Source organism: Callospermophilus lateralis, chromosome 13 (assembly GCF_048772815.1).
Source record: "Callospermophilus lateralis isolate mCalLat2 chromosome 13, mCalLat2.hap1, whole genome shotgun sequence".
NCBI lineage: Eukaryota > Metazoa > Chordata > Mammalia > Rodentia > Sciuridae > Callospermophilus > Callospermophilus lateralis.
Genome location: NC_135317.1, coordinates 42,331,567 through 42,356,037, shown reverse-complemented (window position 1 = coordinate 42,356,037; position 24,471 = coordinate 42,331,567). Strand labels below are relative to the sequence as shown.

The window sequence follows — 24,471 nt, the reverse complement described above, 5'->3', positions numbered from 1 at the left end:
GGGAAGGAGAGAAGTCCCCTAACATCCTGAAAGGTGTTATAAACATCACTGCCACCGAGGAGGACTGGCCAAGAATTTTATGAATGGCAGATGTAACTATAGTCAGAGACATCTCATTACACCTGGGTATTCAAAGGAATAGAGCATGCCTGCCACTTTATGACAGGGAACAGACTTCCATGAGATCCACACTGATCCAATCACTGTTTCCATTTAAATATCATGCCCTAAACAACCACTTAATATCTATCCATTCCTGATACTGCTTTGTACAGGCCTTTTAGAAACTCAAAATTTCATTTTAGGATCCTGCATATTTCTTCTCCAATATGTACATATAGATTTCTTTTTAGAACTCCAGAAATAGTATGTGGAGTCCAAAGAAAAAGCAACTAATACACATCATTATTTTAGATAGAGCAAACACCAAAAACTATTACACACAGTTGCAATGCTTTAAGAAAAAAAACTCTCTAAACCAAGTAGTCAAAAGATTAACACCACATCTAGCTCATAGTCCCATACATAGAAAAAGTACTAGGTCTTTCCATCCTTTTTCAATCCCTGAAGACTTACCAAAAATCCCTGCAAATCTGTGGTGCGCCTCAAGAATTCAAAGATAAAATCCAGTTCGCATAAACAATATTGAAGAAATACAGATTAATGCAAACACAATAGTTACCAGATACATTCTTCATATATGAAACGATTTCAAAACACCCAAAAGAAAAGGGTGAGAAAATTTTATTCCAAAATGGCAGACTCGTAAGGAAAGATAAAAAATTGATCAGATAACCAGCTGGTGCTACTTACCTCAGCTAAAAGACAAGTAGCCAAATAAGACTTGCCAAAGAAACTGCTAATAACAAATGTTTTTTACCCAGGTCATAAAAAAAAAATGACAGTTACCAACAAAGAGCAATGTTGCAGAGCAAAACCTAGCACTTTCATGTCTCATTAAAAATGGAAGAAATCGGGGGTAGAGAGAGAAGAGGGGAGGGGAGGGGGGAGGAGGGATAGTAGAGGATAGGAAAGGCAACAGAATACAACAGACACCAGAATGGCAATATGTAAATCAATGGTTGTGCAACTGATGTGATTCTGCAATCTGTAAATGGGGTAAAAATGGGAGCTCATATCCCACTTGAATCAAAGTGTGAAATATGATATATCAAGAACTATGTAATGTTTTGAACAACCTACAATAAAAATTAATTTAAAAAAATTAAAAAATAATTAAAAAAAAATGGAAGAAATCAGACTAGGGATATAGCTCAGTTGGTAGAGTGCTTGCCTTGCTTGCCCAAGGCCCTGGGTTCAATCCCCAGCAGCACAAAATAAATAATAATAATAATAATAATAATAATAATAATAATAATAGAAAAAATCCTTGAAGACCTAAAAGTTATATGAAGTACATATTTTTAACTAAAGAAAAGGTAATTTTATAGCCATCAATCAGTTTCAAAAGATGTCACCTAACACCCAAGGCCCAGACACCAAATACTCATTTACAAGCACAATTAGGGCAGACAGAACTAAGGATCTCAGAAGACATGGGCAGCCATGTAGACTGGAAATTCAGGAAACCCTTGAATTCCATTCCAGGTAACATACACTGAATTTCACAAAATTTTACATACAAACCAAGTGCAAAGCAGCACTTTGTGTGTCACCCTGAAACTGTAGGATAAGTTGATATAGTGACCTATACCTACCAATCCATCACTCTGCTCCATGAACATGGTAGAATCTAAACATTAGACATAAGATCAGCCAGCACACGTCCAGCAGGCACGAACTGCCAACCCTGACCTGAACCAACTCTAGTTCAGGTCCTTTAAATACACTTCAGTAACCTCTTACCCACCAGTGGATGGGTGAAACTGAGCATGGTACCAAACCCCACATATTCTATGTTTTTCCCTATATGTTCTGCAGTATTGCCACAAAGTTCCAGAGTTAATCTGCCCTTCCATGTTTTATGCCCTGATGCCTCCTTTGCATCACTACTCTTGTTCATTGGCACCATTAATAAGTAAAATAAGGGTTACAAACTCTATGAAAACCTGGCAATTGATCTGATAACCCTGAGGGCTACTAAGTGACAGACAAGTAAGCAACATATACAATAGTGTGCATATGCTGGACAAAGGGATGATTTACACCCTTGATTAGGACGTAGCAGAATTGCATAAGATCTCATCACACTTTTCAGAACAGTATGCAATTTAAAACTTAAACATTGCTTATTGCTGGAATTTTTCCATGTAATATTTTGCATCACAGTTGACCCCAGGTAACAGAAAATGTGGAAAGTAAAACCTTGGATGAGGAGGAACAACTGTACATCCTCATTTAATCTTTAAATACAAGTAGCCTCACTAACAGATGATCAAAACAAGACTGGGGACCTCACATCTCAAGCCCAGGAACTCAGAGCTTCAAAGCAGCAACAGCACTGTTACCATAAACCCAGGAAAATTTCCTGACAGAGGCAGAGTGCAACCCTCCGGGGTACAATCTCCCCAAATGCAGACCCAGTATCCACTGGTGCAGCCCTGCTACAAGCAAACAACATGGATGTGTAAACAGAGAATCTTTAAATGTTCATGACTTCCCAAAGATTATATTTCAGAAAACCTAATTTAAAGTAAACAATCAAAATTGTGGGCCAAATTTTATATAACAATCATAACATTTTTAAATGATGGAAAATGAGAAAATAAACTAAATTTTATGTAAAGGCCCAATAGCTCAATTCATTGCATTCATGCAATGCAATGAATGCAATGATTGCTGGCAAATGAGTTGGAGACCAAAAAAAGAAAAAGAGTACATAGCTGCTAAAATAACGAAGCAAGAAAAATCAAGGTAAAATCAATAGGTATATATTTATATGTCCATATAATGCAATGTAACACACTGCCTTTTAAAATCATTACAAAAAATTTTTGAAGAGATAGGAAAAATGCTAATTATTAAGTAATAAGGAGGAAAAATGTATATTCATTCACCCTGATTTTAACTATCTGAAAAAGCATTTGTGGGCTTGAGGGTATAGTTCAGGGGTACAGTGTGTGTTTAGCATGTGCAAGACTAAGAAATGCATCTACACAAAAACCTACACAAAGATAAGCTTAAAAAGAAACAGGCTGGGTGTGGAGCACTTGGCTGTGATCCCAGTGGCTGAGGAGGCTGAAGCAGGAGGATCCCAAGTTCAATGCCAGTCTCAGCAACTTAGTGAGACCCCATCTCAAAATAAAAAAATAAAAAGTACTGGTGGGGGCTGAGGCTGTAGCTCAGTGGTAGAGTACTTGCCTAGCACATGCGAGGTCCTGGGTTCTATCCTCAGCACCTCATAAAGATAAATAAATAAAATGAAGGTATTGTGTCCATTTACAACTACAAAAAATATTTTTTAAAAAAATACTGGGCATGTGGCTCAATGGTTAAGCACCCTGGATCCAATCACTGGTATCAAAAAAAAAAAAAAAAAAAAAAAAAGACACAGCACTCTTAAATCTTAAATTATTATGAGTGGTAAGACTATCAGTCATTTATCATCTTCTTTAAAATAATATGTATTTCCAAAATTTCCTACAAAATGTATTTCCTATTACATATAATTAATATTTAACATTTTCCCCAAAACATCCAGTATACTCACTTGAACCAGTGTCTTTGTAGCAGAATCCTGAGCTCCAGGGCACTGAATCAGAAACTATAAAGACATTCCATCTGCAGGAGCACACTGTCTAAAACACTGTGCAGCTTTGAGTTGGCAGAAAAATCGTCATATTCCTGCTTAATTATTGATAAATCTGGAAATTGCCTCCTTTATTAAAGACTTATGTGTTTTCATAGGCAACAACAACACACAGCCTTTACCCTGTCTGTGCACTTTCTACACTGCAATGCAATTACTTGTGGTACTCTCATTCAAAACACAAAATGCAATAAACTAAATTGTAGAGTGTATTTGTTTAAATAAAACATGTTCACACATTGTCTTCCACTTCTCCACCAGCACTAATTTACCAGTCAGATCCCTACAGAGGCATGCACAGTAATGATGCTGATGCACAAACAAGGTGGAGTAAAGATGCTGAAATTATTTCACTGGCAATAGCATAGAGTACCAACTAAAAGTGACGTAGAATGGAAACTTAGTAGCTTTGTCTTCCCTCTTGATAAGGCTAGCAAGCCTGACATTGTCCTAATTTAATATCCCACCCTTGGGACACTGACCACTGTCACAGCCAAACCTGCTGAAGAACCAGCATGCATGCAATGAGTGCAATGATTGCTGGCAAATGAGTTGGAGACCAAGAAAAGAAAAAGAGTACATAGCCGCTAAAAAATGAAGCAAGAAAAATCAAGTTAGAACTGAGTTACTCAGAGTGAAAAACTGGAAATTTTCTAACAATGTTTTTAAAAGACTGCAGTAAATAAATCCCAATATGAATTATTTTTTAAATATTTTTAGTTGTAGTTAGACACAATGCCTTTATTATTTATTTATTTTCATAAATAAATAAATTTATGCGCTGAGAATTGAACACAGAGCCTTGCACGTGCTAGGCAAGCACTCTACTGCTGAGCCACAACCTCAGCCCCACCAAAATGAATTTTGTAAAGATTTACTAAACCATACAAAAACTGACTGCATTTCTTTAATCCATGGCATTATAGAAAAGTACCTGAACAACAACCTGTAACCACAAAATAAATTCCAAGCCTTTCATCAAAACCTGGCATCAGTTTGGTAATAATAATCCCTTCTATCCCAACCTCCCACCTCCCACAAGCACAAACATACATGGATGTACATACATGGACAGATGCACAGATGTACATACACATGGACACACAGATAAGGACATGCACACACTTGGATACACACACACACACACACACACACACACACACACACACATACTTTGATTGATAACCTGAAAGCATCACAAAATTCTTGTGACTTCACTTGGAGAAAACAATGCAAGCCAAAGCTAACCCATTTCTAAAATGCTTATTTATCTATTCAGTTAGGCAATGCAAAATACATTGTTTTTCCTATTACAACCACTCCTGAATCTAGCCAGACAGATATAAGCATTGTGTAATGTCCTATGCCAACCTAAGTGAGAAGCACAGAAATTGCTACCTGTCACATAGAGCAGCAGCTACAGAGGAAGTCACCAGCCTACTCAAACCACCCACTAAATCAGGGCAACCCCAAGAGTCACAGGCAGAACCAGCTGGCCTGAATACCCCTGCATGCTCCACTGCATTGCGGGCAATTGGCAATCCTAGGTTTACACAGCTCCCAAGACTCTAAGCCTGCTGCCAGTGACAGCATTAAGCCCTCAGGACAGCAGCACCACAAAGGCTCCATCCAAGTCCACGACAGCTGAAGCATCACCACAGTCTGGGTCAGGCACTCTTCCTCAGGAAGCTGTGGTCTAAGCCAATGCTGCAATGCTGAGCTCTGATTTAAACAGCAAGTCTTAAAAAGAAAAAAAGAAAAAAAAAAAAAAAAAAAAAAACCTGCTTCAGCCTTCTTGGGAAGAGATAATAATGAGGGAAACATGTGGAGGTAGGAAAGCTAAAGACCTGAGTCAGCACACAACTAATGCCCATCCCTAAACCCTGCACCTTCTCAAGGAACCAGAAGGGTTAGGTTATATGGTCTAATCAAGAACCTGTCAGCTCTAAAATGCTGTCCCCGGGCTACACGTGGACTTCTTTCTATGATTCCTGCTATTAGAACTTCACTCTAACTTTTCCTGAACTTCTCTTCAGATGTTCCCCAAGATGAAGTTACAGGAAGTTATAAATATGCTCCACTACTGGGCATGGATTTCTTGCTCCACCTGACACTGGGAGTGATAAGGCCAGTGAGGACAGAGTTGACTCCATGGTGTCTTCCCAGTTTTTACAAGAAAGTGGGGTGAAGATCAATACTTCAAGCACCCAGCTCAATTCAAATATTCTTTTCATGAATATAGCAGCACCTGTCCTTCCATAATCAACACAACACAGGGTCCATTCTGCAGAGTATATCTACCCTGGCAGCACACACCTCAAACCTTAACATTCATTCAGGTTTAACTACAAAAGACAAAATATATATATATATAATATTATCAAATCAAAGTGTTTGTGTGTGTGTGTGTGTGTGTGTGTGTGTATATGTATATATATATATACACACATATGCCCAAATCTCCATCATGTTGGATTAGGCCCCAACTTTCTTATTAACACTCCTATAGTGCAAGAATTAAAATCAAGAATCAATAAATGGGATGGATTCAAACTAAAAAACTCCTTCTCAGCAAAAGAAACAGTGAGGTGAATCGAGAGCCTACATCTTGGGAGCAAATTTTTACCCCTCACATTCTATCTATCAGATAGAGCACTATCTATCAGATATCTATTGGATATCTATCAGATGAAGATTAGTGCTTTTATCTATCAGATATCTATCAGAGCACTAATCTTTAGGGTATATAAAGAGTTCAAAAAGTTAAACACATACACACAAAAAAAAAAAACCCCAATCAATAAATGGGCCAAGGACCTGAACAGACACTTCTCAGAAGATGATATACAATCAATTAACAAATATATGAAAAAATGTTCATCTCTAGCAATTAGAGAAATGCAAATCAAAACTATTCTAAGGGGCTGAGGTTGTGACTCAGAGGTAAAGCACTCGCCTGGCATGTGTGGGGCACTGGGTTCAATCCTCAGCACCACATAAATATAAAATAAAGATGTTGTGTCCACCTATAACTATAAAATAGACATTTAAAAAAAACACTCTAAGATTTCATCTCACTTCAGTCAGAATGGCAGCTATTATGAAGACAAACAACAATAAGTGTTGGTGAGGATGTGGGGGAAAGACACACTCATACACTGCTGGTGGGACTGCAAATTGGTGCAGCCAATATGGAAAGCAGTATGGAGATTCCTTGGAAAGCTGGGAATGGAACCACCATTTGACCCCCTATTCCACTCCTTGGTCTATACCCAAAAGACTTAAAAACAGCAGACTACAGGGACACAGCCACATTAATGTTTATAGTAGCACAATTCACAATAGCTTAACTGTGGAACTAACCTATATGCCCTTCAGTAAATGAATGGGTAAAGAAAATGTGGTATATATACACAATGGAATATTACACAGCAATAAAAGAGAATAAAATCATGGCATTTGCAGGTAAATGGATGAAGTTGGAGAATATAATGCTAAGTGAAGTTAGCCAATCCCAAAAAAAAACAATGCTGAATGTTTTCTCTGATATAAGGAGGCTGATTCATAATGGGGCTGAGGGGGAACATGGGAGGATTAGATAAACTCTAGATAGAGCAAAGTGGTGGGAGGGGAAGGGAGAGGGCATGGGGATAAAAAATGATAGTGAAATGAGATGGACATCATTACCCTAAGTACATGTAAGAAGACACGAATGGTGTGAATATACTTTGTGTACAACCAGAGATATGAAAAATAGTGCTCTATATGTGTAATATGAATTGTAATGCATTCTGCTGTCATATATAACAAATTAGAATAAAAAAATCATAAATAAATAAAAGACAAAATATATATAAAATTATGTAAAATATTATCAGATCCAAGTTCTCATATATATATGTGTATGTATGTATGTATGTATATATGTGTATATATATATATATATATATATATATATAGAGAGAGAGAGAGAGAGAGAGAGAGAGAGAGACACACACAGACACACAGACACACACAGAATGTGTGTTTGTTTGGTTTTGGCTACACAAAGTCAGAGGAATATTTCTTAATAAATTAACTATAGCATTAGTCATAAACTCTGCAATTTTCCAGTACCCCGTTTTTTCTCTTTTATCTATTTATGGACAAGTCATCAGCACCTGGAACTTGCATATTCACCCATAATCTTTATGGTGACATGTGAGCCCTGTTAATCCAGCAAGTCAAGCCATGGTTGTCAGCAGTACGATCTGGAGAACTCTATGGATTTTTTAATGAAGATAGGCTGCTAGGATGAGCACCCCCACCAAAAGAGAAACATATAAGAAATTCTTCTTGATGGTATCAGCTTATTCTCCCTTAAAAGCTCATCCAGTGTTCATTATTCACAACTAATGTAACATGTAATAACACAGTTCAAATGACTGGGGCAACTTTCTTTCAAAAAGTACACGTTTGCTGAGTGATTCTTTATATCCCTTTAATTCATATCTATTTTGAATCTCTCTAGGCTGTGGGTGGGAAGTCAGGGAAGGCTCCATCTGGGCTCTGCCTGGAGCCATAGCAAGGATAGGTTGGTGTGGGCTCCAGCAACAGCACTGGGTGCAGTTGCTTAGAGAAGCCTGAGGTCAGACTGGCTGTAATCCACTTCTGGCAGGGGCAGAGAAGGGGCACCTGTCCTGGAGGCAACTAGGAGTCTCTGAAGCTTTCTGATCAAAAAGCATAGCTCAGACAGCAGCACAGATGAACAAATGTAAGAACCAAAATGAGAGGGAAAATAAAGAACACGCCAGGCCTGTGAACAAGTACAAAGGCAAGGGGACCAGGGGACATGATACAACTTTGGGTAAATGGTAAATAATGTAAAATGTTATCAGATCAAAGTCAATGTTCACTATTTTTCAGAATCATATCTGAGAAAGGCAGATTCATACCCTAATTCTAATCAGTTTAACAGTGTTGCAAGAGCTGCCTTCTAAACACTGCGCATGAGTGGACTGGTGGAATCGCTGCACCCGTTCCTGTGTATGAACTCAGGGATACCATGGCTTACTTACCTCACAGGACATTCCCATAAAGGAACCACGAGTGGCTCAACCACTTTGAACCTCTTCGAAGAAGATGCCACATAAACCTAAGGTGTTATTATCATTATCTCTCTCCACCATACAGCCTGGGAAAGCTGTCAGATCCTTGGGCTCATGAAATAGGAGCACAAATTACTTCTTTGGTTTGTCAACTTCAAAAGATCAGGATATATATTTTATTTCCCCTCCTTAGATCAAGAAAACTAAAATTTTATAACATGATACATTACGATGTCCAATGTTACATGCAGTATATGCACATGCACACATGTATGCATACACACACCCTATCAAAATAAGGCCCACAAGTTCTTTTACAATCCTGATATTGAAAAGTAAGGTCCATGCCCCATCTCCTTGAATACGGGCACACTTGATGACTGAAATGGTAAACAGAGGCTGAGACTATAGTTCAGTGGTAGAGTGCTTGCCTAGCATGTGTGAAGCCCCAGGGTTCTATTCCCCAGCACTTTAAAAAAAAAAAAAAAAAAAAGCTAATTTGGCAAACAGAATACAAGGACAATAATGCTTCCAGATCTAAGTCCTATGAGAGCAGCAATTTTCACAGCCTGACTCTGGGGATGTAAGAAATCCTAAACATGAAGACATTCAACTACCCTGAGACCTGAATGTTGTTGGCTACAACATGCAGGTGCTCCAGTCAACAGTCCCAGCTAAGCCCCAACTCTGGTCACCCCACCAACACCAGATATGTGAATCTGGTCATCTTGGACCCTCCAGACCAGGTCATCTGTCAGCATAGTCCCAAGTAACTCCAAGTACAGCAAAAGAAAAACCAAGCTGAGCCATGCCCAAATGCCTAACCCACAAAACCAGTAGATCTATTTAACAGGTGTTGATTTAAGCCATTAACTTGTGGATTTATTATTCAATAATATCTAAATACATGGTAATTTTCAAACAACATTTTTACTAATCAACTTACAGTTAAGTTCTGTTTGAAACTGAATGAGAAAAAAAAAATTTACGTGGGCATTACTGACACATTATCCATTTAACTAAAGTAATTTCCACCAGTTCTTTAAAATTCCATACTAGCATGTTCTTATAGCTACAGTATATTTGAAGATAATATTTTTAAACTGCACTTTGCAGCTCTGAAAGTACTCTTAAGGAAATTATGTCCTGTTTTAATCACCTCTCAGCAGTCATGCCACAAATACCTTGAGCTCTGTGCTAGGTTCTCCACTTGCTAAGTACACACAGCACTGCGGAAGCACTCAGGGAAGGAGAACTAGATGACACAAGAGATTCCCAGAGTGGTAGCCACCAGCTGCTCTGGTAACATTTAGAGATCTAACTAAAAATACAGATTCTGATACACAGGATCTAGGATGGGGCCCAAAATTTAGATCCCAAATTTCTAACAAGTTTCAGAGAAACGCCAATTCTGCTGCTCCACAGACTGCACCTAAGTAACAAGGTGCTCTGACAGCTGGCTGAGTCTTCTCAACCCCCACCAACTTAAAGGTCATCCCAAAGAACACTTCTTCCCTAAACCCATAAGCCATTCAAGTAAACCCAAGTCAGAAAAGAACCTGTTCTTCTTCTGTGGGTACTATGCACTCTTTCTTGTGGAACTGCATGGACCACATCAGTGTGTCACAATATCATAATTCACAGTGCAGGCTCTTTAGTCACAGGAGTCTTCATGTGAAGGTCAAACCATACTCAGATACCCAAGATTTTTCATCTGTGAACTCAGAACTGCATCATTACCAACACTCCATCAGATGAACACATACACATAAAGTACTGAGCCACAATATGCAGCTTTTTTGATTATTATGGTTATTTTTTGGTTATTATGATAACCAAACCAGTGTCTTAATAGTGATGGTACTGCAATTCCTAACACCACTGTCTTCATGTTCTCCTCCTACCTCTCTGAAACTCCTTCTCAAAAACTGGGGCTGAGAAAATATGATAGGTATCACTGTTAAGTGCACTTTCTCAATAGCACCCCAAGTTGACTGGCTGATAAATAATGTCCCTGATACAGCATCTTTGGTGCAAGAGTTTTTGATTATCCATTATCAATCCTGACCTAAAAACCTTTCCAACAACAAGAACAAAGACTGAGTTGGTAATACAAAGACCCCTGAATCCATCAAGACAGCAGCTTCCCTTCCCATGGGTGAAAGGACCACCCAGAACCAAAATCCCACCTATCAGAACAGATTAAGATCTGTCTAATAACCCCTCACCCCAGTTATTTCTCCACAGTTTTGTTACAAAATGCTTCAGTATTCTGAGAGTTTTTGAAAGCACCATTCATCACTTTCATTAGCAAAGCACAAAAACAAAGAGGAAGTTGTAAAGGGATGAAATATACATAAATTCCAATCTCCTGTGCTATGCTCTCTCTCCTTCTCTTTCATGTCCGGTATGAAACTGAAGCTTAGAGTTTCAAACACACTCCTATGAATCAATGTTTACAAACACACACTAGACAGGATCAGAGTCAAAATATGAACATTGCACAACTGGATAAACTTTATTATTTTAATCACAACTTAGCAACTTTCCAAAATACGTCTGGGGAAAGAGAGGATGTATTATTTTAATTAATAAGATGTTTAAGGTCCTTGGAGAGAGAAAAACAACTTTCCATATTGTGGGATGAAAAGAGGTGGTCCTCTTGAATAGGAAGCCAGGATGTTGATAATTTCGCAAGCATAACATAACAACACTGCCTGCCAGCCCAGAACCTGAACAGGCCTTCCAGATACCACTCCCGACTTAGTATGATAAATAGGTCAACTTTTGGGTCAAGTATTCAGGTGACCTGCAACGGGTGCATTTAGCTGGACTAAAGTATTAAAAGTGACATCAATCTGTCAGCCCTTACAACTAAGTACCTTGGCAAAAGATGTTCTGTGTTCCTGTACTGCTGATTTAGCTGCCTAAAATCACCAGCTTAGGATGTAGAGAAAAGTAAAGAAGGGTTATGGGCACATAAATTACAGAGGCCTATATAATAAAGGATTACAGAAGTCACAAAAGTGTCTGTTTCCCCATTTTATAACTCAGATGGTCTCCTTGAGCTCCACAGTAGTCTCAGAACTACTACCAGTTAATAAATGCTAAAGGTCTTTAAAACCCTGTGCATTTTATAAATACATTGTAATTACAGTTCCTAATTTTATTCTTTCCTCATTTTAAAGGATTTTCTAATGGAAAATGTGAAATCAATGCCTTTAAAAATACTTCAAATACAACAAATATTAATTCCCTTGTATCTATCAGTGTAGCAGCTGCAGTTATTTTAGAAAGTAACAGGACTAAGCAGAAAACCCCACATAAGGTATGTACAGCTCAGTATAGTGCTTGCCTAGCATGTACAGGCCACTGGGTTCCATTTCTAGCCCCACAAAAACAAGGAAAACCTAAACAGCCAAAAGGGAAGGGCAAATATAATTCTTAATCTGTGAAAGCAGCAGGTTTAAATATTAAGTGATCTGAACATTCTTGGACCTAGAATTTTCTTTTTTCCAAATGATTTATAAATACCACTGGAATTCCTACAGTACTTAAACAAGAAAAAAATGATCCTTCAGCTGGGTGCAGTTGCACATGTCTGTAATCACAGCAGCTCAGAAGGCTGAGACAGAAGTTCAAAGCCAGCCTTGGCAACTTACTGAGACCCTGTCTCAAAACAAAAATTAAAAAGGGCTGAGGATAAAGATCAGTGGTTAAGCAGACCTAGGTTCAATCCCTGCTTTAAAAAAAAAAAAAGTAACCCTTTAACAGATCATCTAGAAAAATACCATTTGATATCATAAATCAAGAACTAGGTTAACTTATAAATTGCTCTTAATTGTGCTCAATTTGTATTTAAAACTTAAAGAGAAAGAGACGCTGACTGAGAATATGTTTTATAAAATGGGCACTGCACTGTCTACATTATATCACTTAATCTGGGCCTCTGTTTGTGGCTCAGTGATGGAGCATTGTCTAACACATATAAGGCCCTGGGGTTCCATCCTCAACACTGCCAAAAAGGAAAAAAGTCACAATCTTCATGGCAGCAAAGGAAAAATAACATCCCCAATTACAGCGGGGAAAACTATGGCTCACAGGCTTGTGAGATCTTCCAAAACTCAAAACACCAGAGGTCAAAACCAAAAACGGAAAAAGCTCTTCCTTTATGAACATCTTTGAAGCATCTAAGTCAATGTCACCCGGATTTTATAAAGTCGTAGAAGAAAGTCTGAGTGATTTTCTAAGGAACACAGTTTTTGCCACATAATTTCCCACATCTTTGGCCATTCTAATGAGGATGAGAGGAAACAATTTAGGATAGGAAAGCTTGTTCAAGTGATCCTCACTCTCTGGTAACCATGCTTGACAAAAAGGAAAAAAAACACAGTACAGCTAACATCTACTCCATCTGATTTCCTACAATGCCTCCTCTTGTTCTCACTGAACCCTGACAGTATGCCCATGGGGTAGGTGGCATCAGCGGCCAAGGCTCCTTCTGAATCCTGGTCTATTGTGTCACTTGGGTGTACCTGCCCCTAGAAGAAAAACACCCACCACTGAACTTTCCACTTTCAGATGTTTTATATTGTTTTTTAACAAATATTTGTGTTTTAAGCAGTGGGTCATAAAAAAACAACAAAAAAGGAAAACATAAAACTGACCCCATCACTGAAAATTCAGGGGTTTATTAGCATTTCAGGTTTCCTTGAAAAAAAAATCATAATAGGATGTGCGCTTATAACTTAATATACACTCATTTTGCATTCTTCAGTGGTAAAACATGTTGAAATGCCATCATCTTCCGGACATGACTGTTCAAATACTTATCAATCCAAATGGATGCACTTGCACTCATGGATGCTCTTGATAAGTCAAAAAGGTTTTTTATTTTTTTGGTTTTTTTTCCTGAGCTCCAACCAAGGTACCAAATCCTATATTTAACTTTAATGGATTTAGTGATTAGTCATATCCTGTGTGATAGTACACAATGAACCAATATCCTGTACATTTCACCTTCTCCTTCTGACTGTAATAACAGAAATTTCAGTTTAGAGTATAAACCTGCAGGGCAGGAACCTGGCCAACCATCATTCACACATGACTTTGCATATTAGGTTTCAGAATTATTATAAATTACACATTTTAAAGACTTTTGTGGTACAAAAAAATGTGCTCCTGGAAGGCTCTATTTTTAAAATTTTGGATTCTAATACTGGTTTTAAAAATGAAAATTAAAGCACAAACATGAAAAGACTTTTTCATTTTTTATTTATACATAAAAGAAATAGGAAAAAAAACATTCTTACATCAACCACCTACACAAAAATAACACTTTGTTTCTAATATGTTAATACAACAAATTTTGATTAGCCAGTTTCATTGGGTGAGGGGAAATACAGTGAGTGATTTTCTTTAGTGTTGGAGAAGGGAATATTGATTTTTGGTTTAAGCTATCTCAGAGGCCTTTGCAAAAATATAATCCCTATTATATGGTTTTCTAATCTAAAAAGATACAGTGCAATAACAAACATAGAAAATCCACATACACAGAAAATAAATCTGAGTTCAAAAAATATAATAGCAGTGTATGAATTATTAAAGAACACCAAGAATGAGAGAAATAATATTGACTTGTCTCTAAAACCACTTCAAGTTATACACCATAAAAATACCAACGTCACAAATGTGTATGTTTATGTACACATGTATCATACATAGAATATCATGCAGTACCATACATTTAGTCATAATTCACAAATAGTATATCATTTCTGCGCATGTGATCTATCTTAAAAGAAACTACCTTGAAACATTAAGGAATTCCGAAGGACACCCTAGGCAAAATTTATCCTCTCAACAGCATGCAACTGATGGGAAGCAAATCCCATCATTCCATACTTAGAGAAGCAAAATATTCTCACAGTATGAGTAAGCCGAGTAAGAGATTCAGTGCCCTGCTTTCTCCTTTGAAAAGCCATTCCACATCATGCATGCCTGGTGATCCCAGAGCACCTTAACCAACAATGAAGACCAAAAATGCTGGTATAGCTCAGGAGACTGACAGTGGAAGCACAACCCAGCAGCTCTGAACATAAGATGAAGATGGGGAAAATGGAGGTTCACAGAGCTTTACCAATGCTCAAATCTACTGAAGGCCAAAAGGAAACACCAGAAAAACTCTTCCATTATATACATCTTTGGGGCATTTTAATCAACATTCTGTAATTAGCAACTGCAGCAATGGGTCTGAGTAGGAAGGGGAATAGGTGACTGGACTGGTGAAGTCTTTCCATGGGCGGGGGTCAAGACAGGGAGAGACAAGGAGACGCAGAGGCTCAAACAGCAACAGGATGGACTGACTATGCAGGCACAAGAAAACAGGGTTCATACATTGTATGGAAAATTGCTAAAAATAGCTAGTTTTATTGGGGGTGTTTAAGTATCTCTGACACACAAACACATGTTGTTTTATGGGATTCTCAGAACAATAAAACATCTAAAAACGGACTTTAATTCACAGTGTAATCTATATTTATTGTGATATAACCATATGCTAAAAGTTACCCTTTTAAAGTATAAATGATTTTTTAGTATATTCACTGACCTGTGCAACCATGACTACTACCTAAATTTAGAACATTTTCTTCACCCCTAAAAGAAACATTAACAGTCACTTTCCACCACCCAAGCCACTATTAGCAAATACTACTCTACTGTCTCTATAGATATGCCCACTCTGGTCATTTACTAATGGACCCCTACAACATGTAGGTTCTCGGGACTGGCCTTGTTCACGCAGCATAATGTTTTCAAAGTTCACCCATGTTGCAGCACGTATTAGAACTTCATTCTTTTTTAAGGCAGAGTGGTATATCACATTTTGTCTATACATCTGTCACTTGATGAACACAGACAGTTTTGTGCCATTGTGAATGATGCTATGAACATAGTACATGTACAAGTTTGTGCATAAACATGTTTTCTCTTGTGTTTATGTTAAAGTTATGTTTAAGAAGAAAAAAAATGAGATTACTTACATTTTAAGTCACTTAGATATGAAGCTTAAATTTTTATTTGTAAATCCCAAAAGCAAATTGATGGAGAAAGGGAAATAAGTGAGAGTCCTATTTCTTTAATGGCATAAACCACCTTAAGTTGGCACTCCAAACCCAAGACAGACCCATAAAAGAAAGTCATTTTTAAATAATTTTTCCAAATGGAGAAATTTTTAAATAAGATAATAACTAAAAGACAAAATTAGCTTTCTACTTTTTTCCACTGAACTTTGCATTTCTTTTCATATAGATTTGCTTTCCTCTTTTCCATATAACCCAGAAGAGGTACCAAAAATAGGTAAAAATCACATAAATTTCCTCTTGTTCAACTGCCACTGACCCTGGTTTCAGCTAGGAATGTTGAGTAAGTGGTGGAACACGAGGAAAGAATGCTGTGTGGGCCTAATAGGCCACCTCCACCTGATGGAAAAAGAACTATGGAAAGTACCTTCTGGCCCAATTTTACCTTTTTATTTCTATCCTTGGGGAAAAAGAGAGAGAAAGAAAGAGAGCTGTCATCATGTCTTTGTGTGTTGGCCATTACCAACCTGGATCCAACTTTACAGGAGACAGAAACTTTCCAATACAGATGGAGGATTGGTCTGTAGGTTAGTGACCCATGTGGGACTTTAAACATTACCTCCAACAACCAATTCCTCCACTGTGAGCCAAAATGTGCCTCACATCAGCCAGTTTCTCCCTGTGACTCTCAGATCCTAAACATTTCTATTTACTTCTGGCCCTAACCCAAGGATCCCAACTGACAGAATTTGAGGCACCACATCAAGCATAGGTGTGTTGCAGGACCAAATTCCCACGCTGCCCTGGCCATTTGCCTTGAATCTAGCCCAATGCAAACCCCAGGACTATGTTCTGCTTGGTCTGAAAAACAAACTGAACTCCTTCAAAATAGCTGACACAAAAGAGTACCTTCCAGGTATTCCAAATCTCACTAAATCTTAGTTCCAATTACAAGTTGTGCCAGTATGCCAAAAATACCAAACACTGAAGTCCTTAAAATGAGCAGGTGCAGATTACAGTTTCCTTAGTAGAAGTGTACTTTCTGTACGGGAGCATGTGTGATGTGTTTATTCTGAACTTCATATTTACTTACACTTTTTGATTACTTAGGTGACAGACATTGGCTAGACTGAAGTGGAGCCATCACATCAACCATTTCACCTGGAAGGAGTACAAGCCATAAAGCATGGTCATCTGGGCCAGCATAGGAGCTCTGGGATGTCCCCAGGAGATGCACAGAAGGGGGAGAGTCTCAAACAGCTTGGGAAGCAGAAACAGCCTCCAGAGACAGCTAGCCTGCGCTAAGCCTCAATAGATGCATGTAAAGAGAGAGCAAGCATCCCAAGAAGAACAGAAAATGCCAGAGTAGAGTCAGGAAAAGTGCATGCAAGTCCCAGTGGGTGGAGTGTGGGGTTCATGAATTCTGGTGAAGGAGAGAATGGAAAGCAAGAGGGGCCTACTACAAGAGACAGGCTGTGCTAAGGCACAGGACCTAGCCAATGGCAGAAGGCAACACAAGGCACTAAAACATAAGAAAATAAGGTTTAAATTTTTGAAAGATCAGTCCTTTGACCATATTCAGTTTCTCATTCCTTTCTGAGAGAGAAGACAGAAACTGTTAATAATAAAATTCCTTTCAATTTGCTATTTTTATGATTGCCTCTATTTCCCCTCGATCTCTGCTGCAGTGGAACTATTTTCCTAAAGGTTTCAAGAACCTTGTAAATGTTAACAACATATGGTCATACATTTATTCATAGAAAAAAATCCATACCAACCACCAGATTTTTCATAAAAATCAACTTATGTGATTGTAGTAATTAATAATCCCCCCAAAAGAAAGCACATTTTCAAAAGTTTCTTTCCATAAGCAGAAGTTATTTTTAAAATAACAACAAACTGTTCTAAAATAATTTTAAAGAGACCTGTTTGAGAGACAGAAGCAGAGGCACATATAATCAACAGGTAATAAAGCCATTAATGGCAACTTTTACATTCTCTGCCCTGTGGTCACAATTCATTCTTCTGATTGAGGTATTATGTAGGGAAATAATATTGTACCTGTTCTTCAATTAAATTACACACTGTCTTTTTAAGCAAAGAGGAAAACTCAATAGTAGGACACTTGGGAATGTTTTGCAGGAGTAAAGCCATTTAGTAGATGAAACATATTAGTGATTCAATTAGCCTTTACTAAATAGCTACTAGGGGCCAGAACACAGTATTGAAGAATTTCACATTCTTCATCCTGCTCAATATTCACATTAACCCTGAAAGGGAGTATGCCACTTTAGAGATGAGGAAAATGAGGCACTATAGGGCAAGCTTGCCCAAGGTTAAATGGCTAATAAATGTGGATATCCAACATACTTTATATACAAACAGAGATATGAAAAATTGTGGTATATATGTGTAATAAGAATTGTAATGAAAAAAACACAAAGTACATGTATAAAGGCATGAATTGGCATGAACATACTTTATATACAAAGATATGAAAATTTGTGCTGTATATGGAATTGTAATGCATTCCACTGTCGTGTATTTAAAAAACTAAAATCCATTAAAAAGAAAAAAGAAAAAAAATGTAGATATCCAACATCTTTTCCCTAAGAGAGATGGGGGAAGAAGGGGAAAACAGTGAACAAACAGGTCCTAGAAGCTCCCTTCTCTCACTTTTGCCCCTCAGTCTCTTGTTCCCCTTTCTCAGTAACTCAGCAGCCAGTTAGCACCATGTCTTTGCACTCAACCCAACAGTTGCTCAAGTTGTCCTGGAAACTACTTGTTACCCTGCCCAAATACCCCAGTTACTCCAAATACCAGAGTCATTTCTGTACTAATAATCGTATAAAGTTCTGGTCTTGCCCTGGGATTGATTCACAGTTCTCTATAGTCTGATCAGGACCAACTGTCTAACAAAAACCCTCCAAGGAGCCAAACTACCCTCCATGCCCTTGGTTCACACCGTTCCCCTTCCTAGAATGCCTTCACTTCTATTCTCAGAATGGCAGCAGACACTCCAGATTCCTACGCCCAGCCCTACTGCAGACCTACAAAACCAAAACCCACTAAGCAGGTGCTCTCTGAGGTCACTCCACTACTCAATTAGAAAACACTTCCCTAAATCAAGGACAACCTTCCTGCCCACCAAACCCAAAGCAATCCAAACCCTAGTGATTGAATGACACTCACACCCTCTCACTCCAGAAAGGTGGCTCCAACTTCCAAAATCCAGAAGCAAAACAACTATCCCATTCCATCCTGTTGCCAGTCAATCCTACAACTCTGTTATTTATGATTTTATACATTCTTCTCGTCTCTTCCTTTTGAGTGCTAAAGTTTAGTCTTAAAATTCATATAGCATGATGCTTTACACATAGCAACACTTCAGCAAATTCCACACTTTAGAGTTGGAACTCTTGCACCCTGTGTACACCAGGAATCATAAATATCAGACCACATGCACAAGAACAGATATGTAAATAGTACCCTGACCCAAAGCACTCACATGAAATATTCATGTAACATGGTTCTTAATGCCTAGACAGCACCCTGCACCAAGGGTCTGAATGAAAGTTGGTGAATGAGGACAGAGAGACATTTCACCCATCAGTTATCATGACCACAATTTTTTTTTTTTTTTTTTTTTTTTTTTTTTTTTTGCCAGAGTGGGGAAAATGTTACTTACGACTAAGTGTAAGGCTTCAAATACCTGCTTACTGAGGACATCTCTTGGACTAAGTGATGTCACTTTACTGCCCAGAAAAAAAAAAAAAATTGATTTGTTTAACTTGAAGAGAAAACAGCTCATATGTACATATATAATGCCAAAAAAAATGAAGCATAAAATGCTTACTGCAGAGAAAGGCTTGGTAAATTGGGATCTTGGGAGAGAGGGGGGCGTTAATACACAATAAATATGATCTGCTCACAATCCCCCCCCACCCCAGACAGAAGTTAATCTCACTACCACATGCCACCTAACACTACTTTACAACAACCCAGTTACTCACTTCTTCACACAGGATTTGACTTGTTCTATTAAGCAGAACAGATAGAGAATAAAAGCTAAAACACAGTTAATATGCTTTTGCTTCATTATTACCTTATATAGGATGGGAAAAGTGGGAAGATTAAGATCTTTAGTCTAACAATTCAAGAGGAAAAAATACAAATGAACCTAGAAGATATTCAGGCCCTTTTAACATTTAAGAGTCAATACTCTCATGATCACCAACCTTGTAAGGTGAAGGCCATCTTAAAATCCACCTCCTGAGTTACATTTAAAGAGTTTTTAAAATTATTTTTATTAATTATTGATGGACCTTTATTCATTTATTTGTTTTTATGTGGTGCTGAGAATCGAACCCAGTGTCTCACACATGCTAGACAAGCACATTACCACTGAGCTACAACCCCAGCCCCACGTTTGAAGAGTTTTAAAATAATTCTGGAAACCCCTGAATAATCTCTGACTCTCCCTCTCTTTTGTCTCCAACTGCAATATCACAATCACCTTCCTTCCTTCTCTTCTCTACTTGGTCATTTCAGACTTACCCTTTACTTGTACCCCTTTTCTCTTAGTGCGCCTTCCCCAGACTACCTATGAAACAACCACTTCTAATATTTAAGAGCAAGATCCAGATCTAACATCAAGGCCTCTCAACATCCCAAAGGCATCCTCTTCTTCTGTGATACCACAGCATGACAATCCACACCACTGGCTCTCTTCTCCTGGAGGACCATGGAATCTCTTGCCCTAGCCTTTAATAGTCCATTTTCCACACAGCAGCCAGTAGATTCCCCACCAAATGTCCACAACCCAAAACAGGGCTTTAGCCACGGTAAATGTTTAATTTATGTGGGCAGAACAAACTAATGATTCAATCAATAAACTACATTTGTATCCCCCAAACAAGCAATTCAACCAATGTACACTGTGTACATGATGAAATATGACTAACTTTAAGAATGTAAAATTATCAAAGCAAAACGAAATGCCTGCCACTTTCTCTCTGTTCAGGACCCAGGCACAGGCAGAGCATGTTATTGAATTTCTCTTTTCTTTCACAACTTAAAATGTTGCTTTCCTTATTCATTTAGAACATTTAGATTTTAGATTATAAACTGTCACAAACAATCCTTAAAAATGACAAAGGTAAGATTGGCAGGGGATTTGCCCTCATATCTGCTTTACAAAATAAACAAGTGCCCAATTTCCATTAATTTTTGTTTGATTGTCAAAAAGAGCTCAACCAACTGTAAGAAATATTTTACAACTATTTTTTTAAATCAACATCTTCCAACTTGTGTAATGTTCTTAAACATCCCTTAAAATTATCTTTAAAATGCAAAAGTCATGCTATTTTCCCAACAGATAATAAAAACGATAGTGTTTTTTTTTTTTTTTTTTTTTCCTTAATCTAAGAGAAAATTGGAGGATGCCACCCTGAGCATCTTGCATACACTCGATTAGGCAGACAGGGCCATATTTCCCTGACCCGATGCCCCAAATCCCATAGGAACCAGGCCACTCCACTATAATAGATAGGAGATAGCAAAATGAATATGCTTTCTACTAATATCACTAGTACAAAGGAAATATCCTCAGGTGCTTGAGAGAAACTTCAGCGTGGGCTGTTGTCAAACACAGACAGTCGATAAAACAATTTAACAAAATGCCTTTTCACTTCTGACACATTGTAGAGGAATGCAGTTAAGTGGAGACAATGTTATCACCCCACCAAGAAAAATGGAAATCTACTCGGCTCCGAAATCAGGCCCTGGCTCCGCAGCCCCGGCACCATATGGAAGTAGTTCTAGATAGGTAAAAGCCGAGTTCCTGGCAGGAAAACTTTTAATTCAGTGACTGATTCCAGGCTTGAGCTTTTTTACGGAGCCCTGCACGGGAGTCTGCTCATCACCAAGACTCTGCTAACAATCGTCCTGTGAGCTCGTGGGACTGAGTGTCCCTCTCGGGGCCGCATCCCCACCCGGAACCGGCGACTTTCTCCTACCCCTGAGCCCCCAAATCGCACCCGGCCGCCCCGGCGCCCGATCGGCTGGAAGGAAAAGAAAGGGTCACTACGGTTCTCTGCTCCGCCCGGAGGGAAGGAGTGTAAAGAAGGCTTGAAGCCACGCACCGCCGTGTGTGGAATAATCAAACTCCTCTTACACCCAAAAAAGTTCCCTTTCCGCAGCCTTCGCCTGCGGGGCCTGGAGCGGGAGAGGCCTGGGGCTGGATTTCAAGGGACCGCGGCAGAGCCGGGGCGGAGGCATCTGGCCAGGCTCTTCCCGCGACCCCCGCGCACGGGATTCGGGCTCCACTCCCTGCAGGCTCCGGGGCGCCTGGGGCCCGCCTGCACGGCACTGCCCTCCTCGCCCCGCGGTCCCACGGCCGGAGCTCCAAGGGGACCGGGGACGCGTTTGGCGGGGACAGCGGGTCCGACGCCGGGTCTGGCGTGGTCACCCTGCCGACCCAGCAGGCGCGGAGAACTTTACCGCCCGCAGCCCCGGGCGGGGGGCGCCAGCGAGGCCCGGCCGGGCCGCCGCACTTTCCCTTTCCCCGCCTCCCTTCTGTCTCCCTCCTCCCGTTTCCAGGAAGCGCCATATTGATCCCGGCGCCTTCCCCCTCCTCCTCCTCCTCCTCCTCCTCCTCCTCCAGCCCCCAGCCGCCCTCCTCCTCCCGGCTTCCCCCGCCCCCCCGCGCCCGTGCGCCCCTGGCCCCTCACCTTGGCGATGGCCTTCCGGTAGCGGGTCACCGCTTGCTGGATGAGGCTGAAAACTTTCATGTGGCCGTCTCCGCACGGCACGACCACCCGGGTCCTCCCGAAGCACACGGTCACTTTCATGCCGCCGCCGCCGCGGGCCGGCCCGCACCCCTCGCTGACCGCGGCGGGAGCGGCCCTGAGCCGGAGCGCCTGGACACTGGGCGCGGTGGGGCCGCTACACCGGCGCGCGGGCTGCTAGGGGCGCGGGCAGGCGGCTGCGCCGGGGGGCCGCTCGGCTACCATGCCCGGCCCGGCCCGACCGCCCTCGCCCAGCCGGAGCTCCCCTCGCCTCTGCCCGCCGCGGCGCCCTCAGTCTCCGGCCACCTGTTCGGCGTCTCGGCGCGCTCGGCGGCGGCGGCGGCGGCGGCGGCCCGGGGCTGTGTGGCGCTCGCGCTCACTCGGGCCGAGGGGGGAGGGGACGGCGGCGAGGGGAGGGGAGGAGGAGGAGCAGGGCTGGGCACACAACACCGCGCACATGCGGCAGGGGGAGGCGCGGCCGGCTCCCGGCGCGGGGCGGGGCGCACGGCCGCCCACTGCCCCCACGCGCCACCTCCCTTCCAGCAGCCGACCGCCGGTAGACCCCTTAACCCTGCAGTCACTCCTGCTGGCGGCCTTTCGCCTCGACTGTCCCTTTTCCGGGGCGCCGCCGCAGAGGTGCGAGGCTGGGGCGCCTCCTCCCTCAACCCCGACCCCCGAGTTCTGGCACTGCGGTCTCCCCAGCCCCCTCGCTCTCCGCAGCTCGCTGAGGGGCTGTGCTGGTCCCACAGAGCTCCGCCTGGGGGATGCCCGCTCGAAGTCCCTGAGGTCTCTACTGAGCTCCCGCCCCCAGCCTTTCTTTGTCACTTTTAATCCCCGTCCTCGGACTGGGGGGTTTCGAGTACAATCGCATCTGGAGAAAGCAGTTTGTACTCGCTGTAGCAGACCGAATGAGCCAACACCTTTAAAAAAAAAAAAAAAAAAAAGGTGTCGGCTTTAAAGCTCAGCAATCACCAAGTCGCCCCCGGGAGGATAGGGATGGGTCTGGGTAGGGACGTTCCGCTGAGATCGCTCTCCACCGGCCTGCCGGCCTCTTCCCAGCCCGCAGCTTGGCAGGGTTTTTGCACTGGCTTGCTTACTTGGCTGCAAAGCCAGGCAGCGGTTGTTCTGCGTTAAAAGCAAAAATTAATCATTTCTTCTGGGGAGAGGTTGGTGAGGCTTTGACGATCCCGGCCTTTCTCCAGAGGCCATCATTTACCTTGAAGTTTCCTGTTGACCCCTGGGTGAAACATGGTTTAAATATGTAGAACTTTTCTGTCAGCAATTCATATAAAAATTTTTTTAAAGTTTGCGACATAGGCAACCCTAACGCAAATCTTTGAAAAAATATATATATACTTCAAATGTGCTGGGGGATCGCTGTGCAAGGGAATCTCCACGATGTGCAGGCACTTAACTCAAGCACTTAAACCCGCAACTCCGTATAGAGTTAGTTACTTGCAGAATTTGAGACGTTTGAAAAGAACATAGACCAAGTTAAGAAAAGCAAAGAAGATCATTGCTGTCTTAGTTATGAGCTGTTGATTCCTAAATAACCATATGTCACTGTGTTTAAGAATGACAATTGACGGGCTGGGGTTGTAGCTCAGTGACAGTGTGCTTGCCTAAGCACCACATTTAAAAAACAAATAAAAAGATGTATCCATCTTTTTTTAAAAAAAAAAAATGACAATTGACAATTATCAGTAAAGATTTATTGTTGACTCAAGTTTGTAATTTTTTAAAAT

The 24,471-nt window shown here is 40.6% G+C and overlaps 1 protein-coding gene across 19 annotated transcripts in view; it reads right to left on the bottom strand.

The window, feature by feature from the left end:
- Window positions 1-22,798, bottom strand: part of Pard3 (par-3 family cell polarity regulator) — a 666,792-nt gene extending 643,994 nt beyond the window's left edge. For all 19 annotated transcript variants that reach the window (XM_076832338.1, XM_076832348.1, XM_076832341.1 and 16 more), the window contains exon 1: window positions 22,670-22,798. In XM_076832338.1, coding sequence (XP_076688453.1) covers window positions 22,670-22,789 — 120 coding nt within the window. In that variant the 5' untranslated portion in view covers window positions 22,790-22,798. The remainder of the gene's footprint in view (window positions 1-22,669) is intronic.
- Window positions 22,799-24,471: the final 1,673 nt, after the last annotated feature.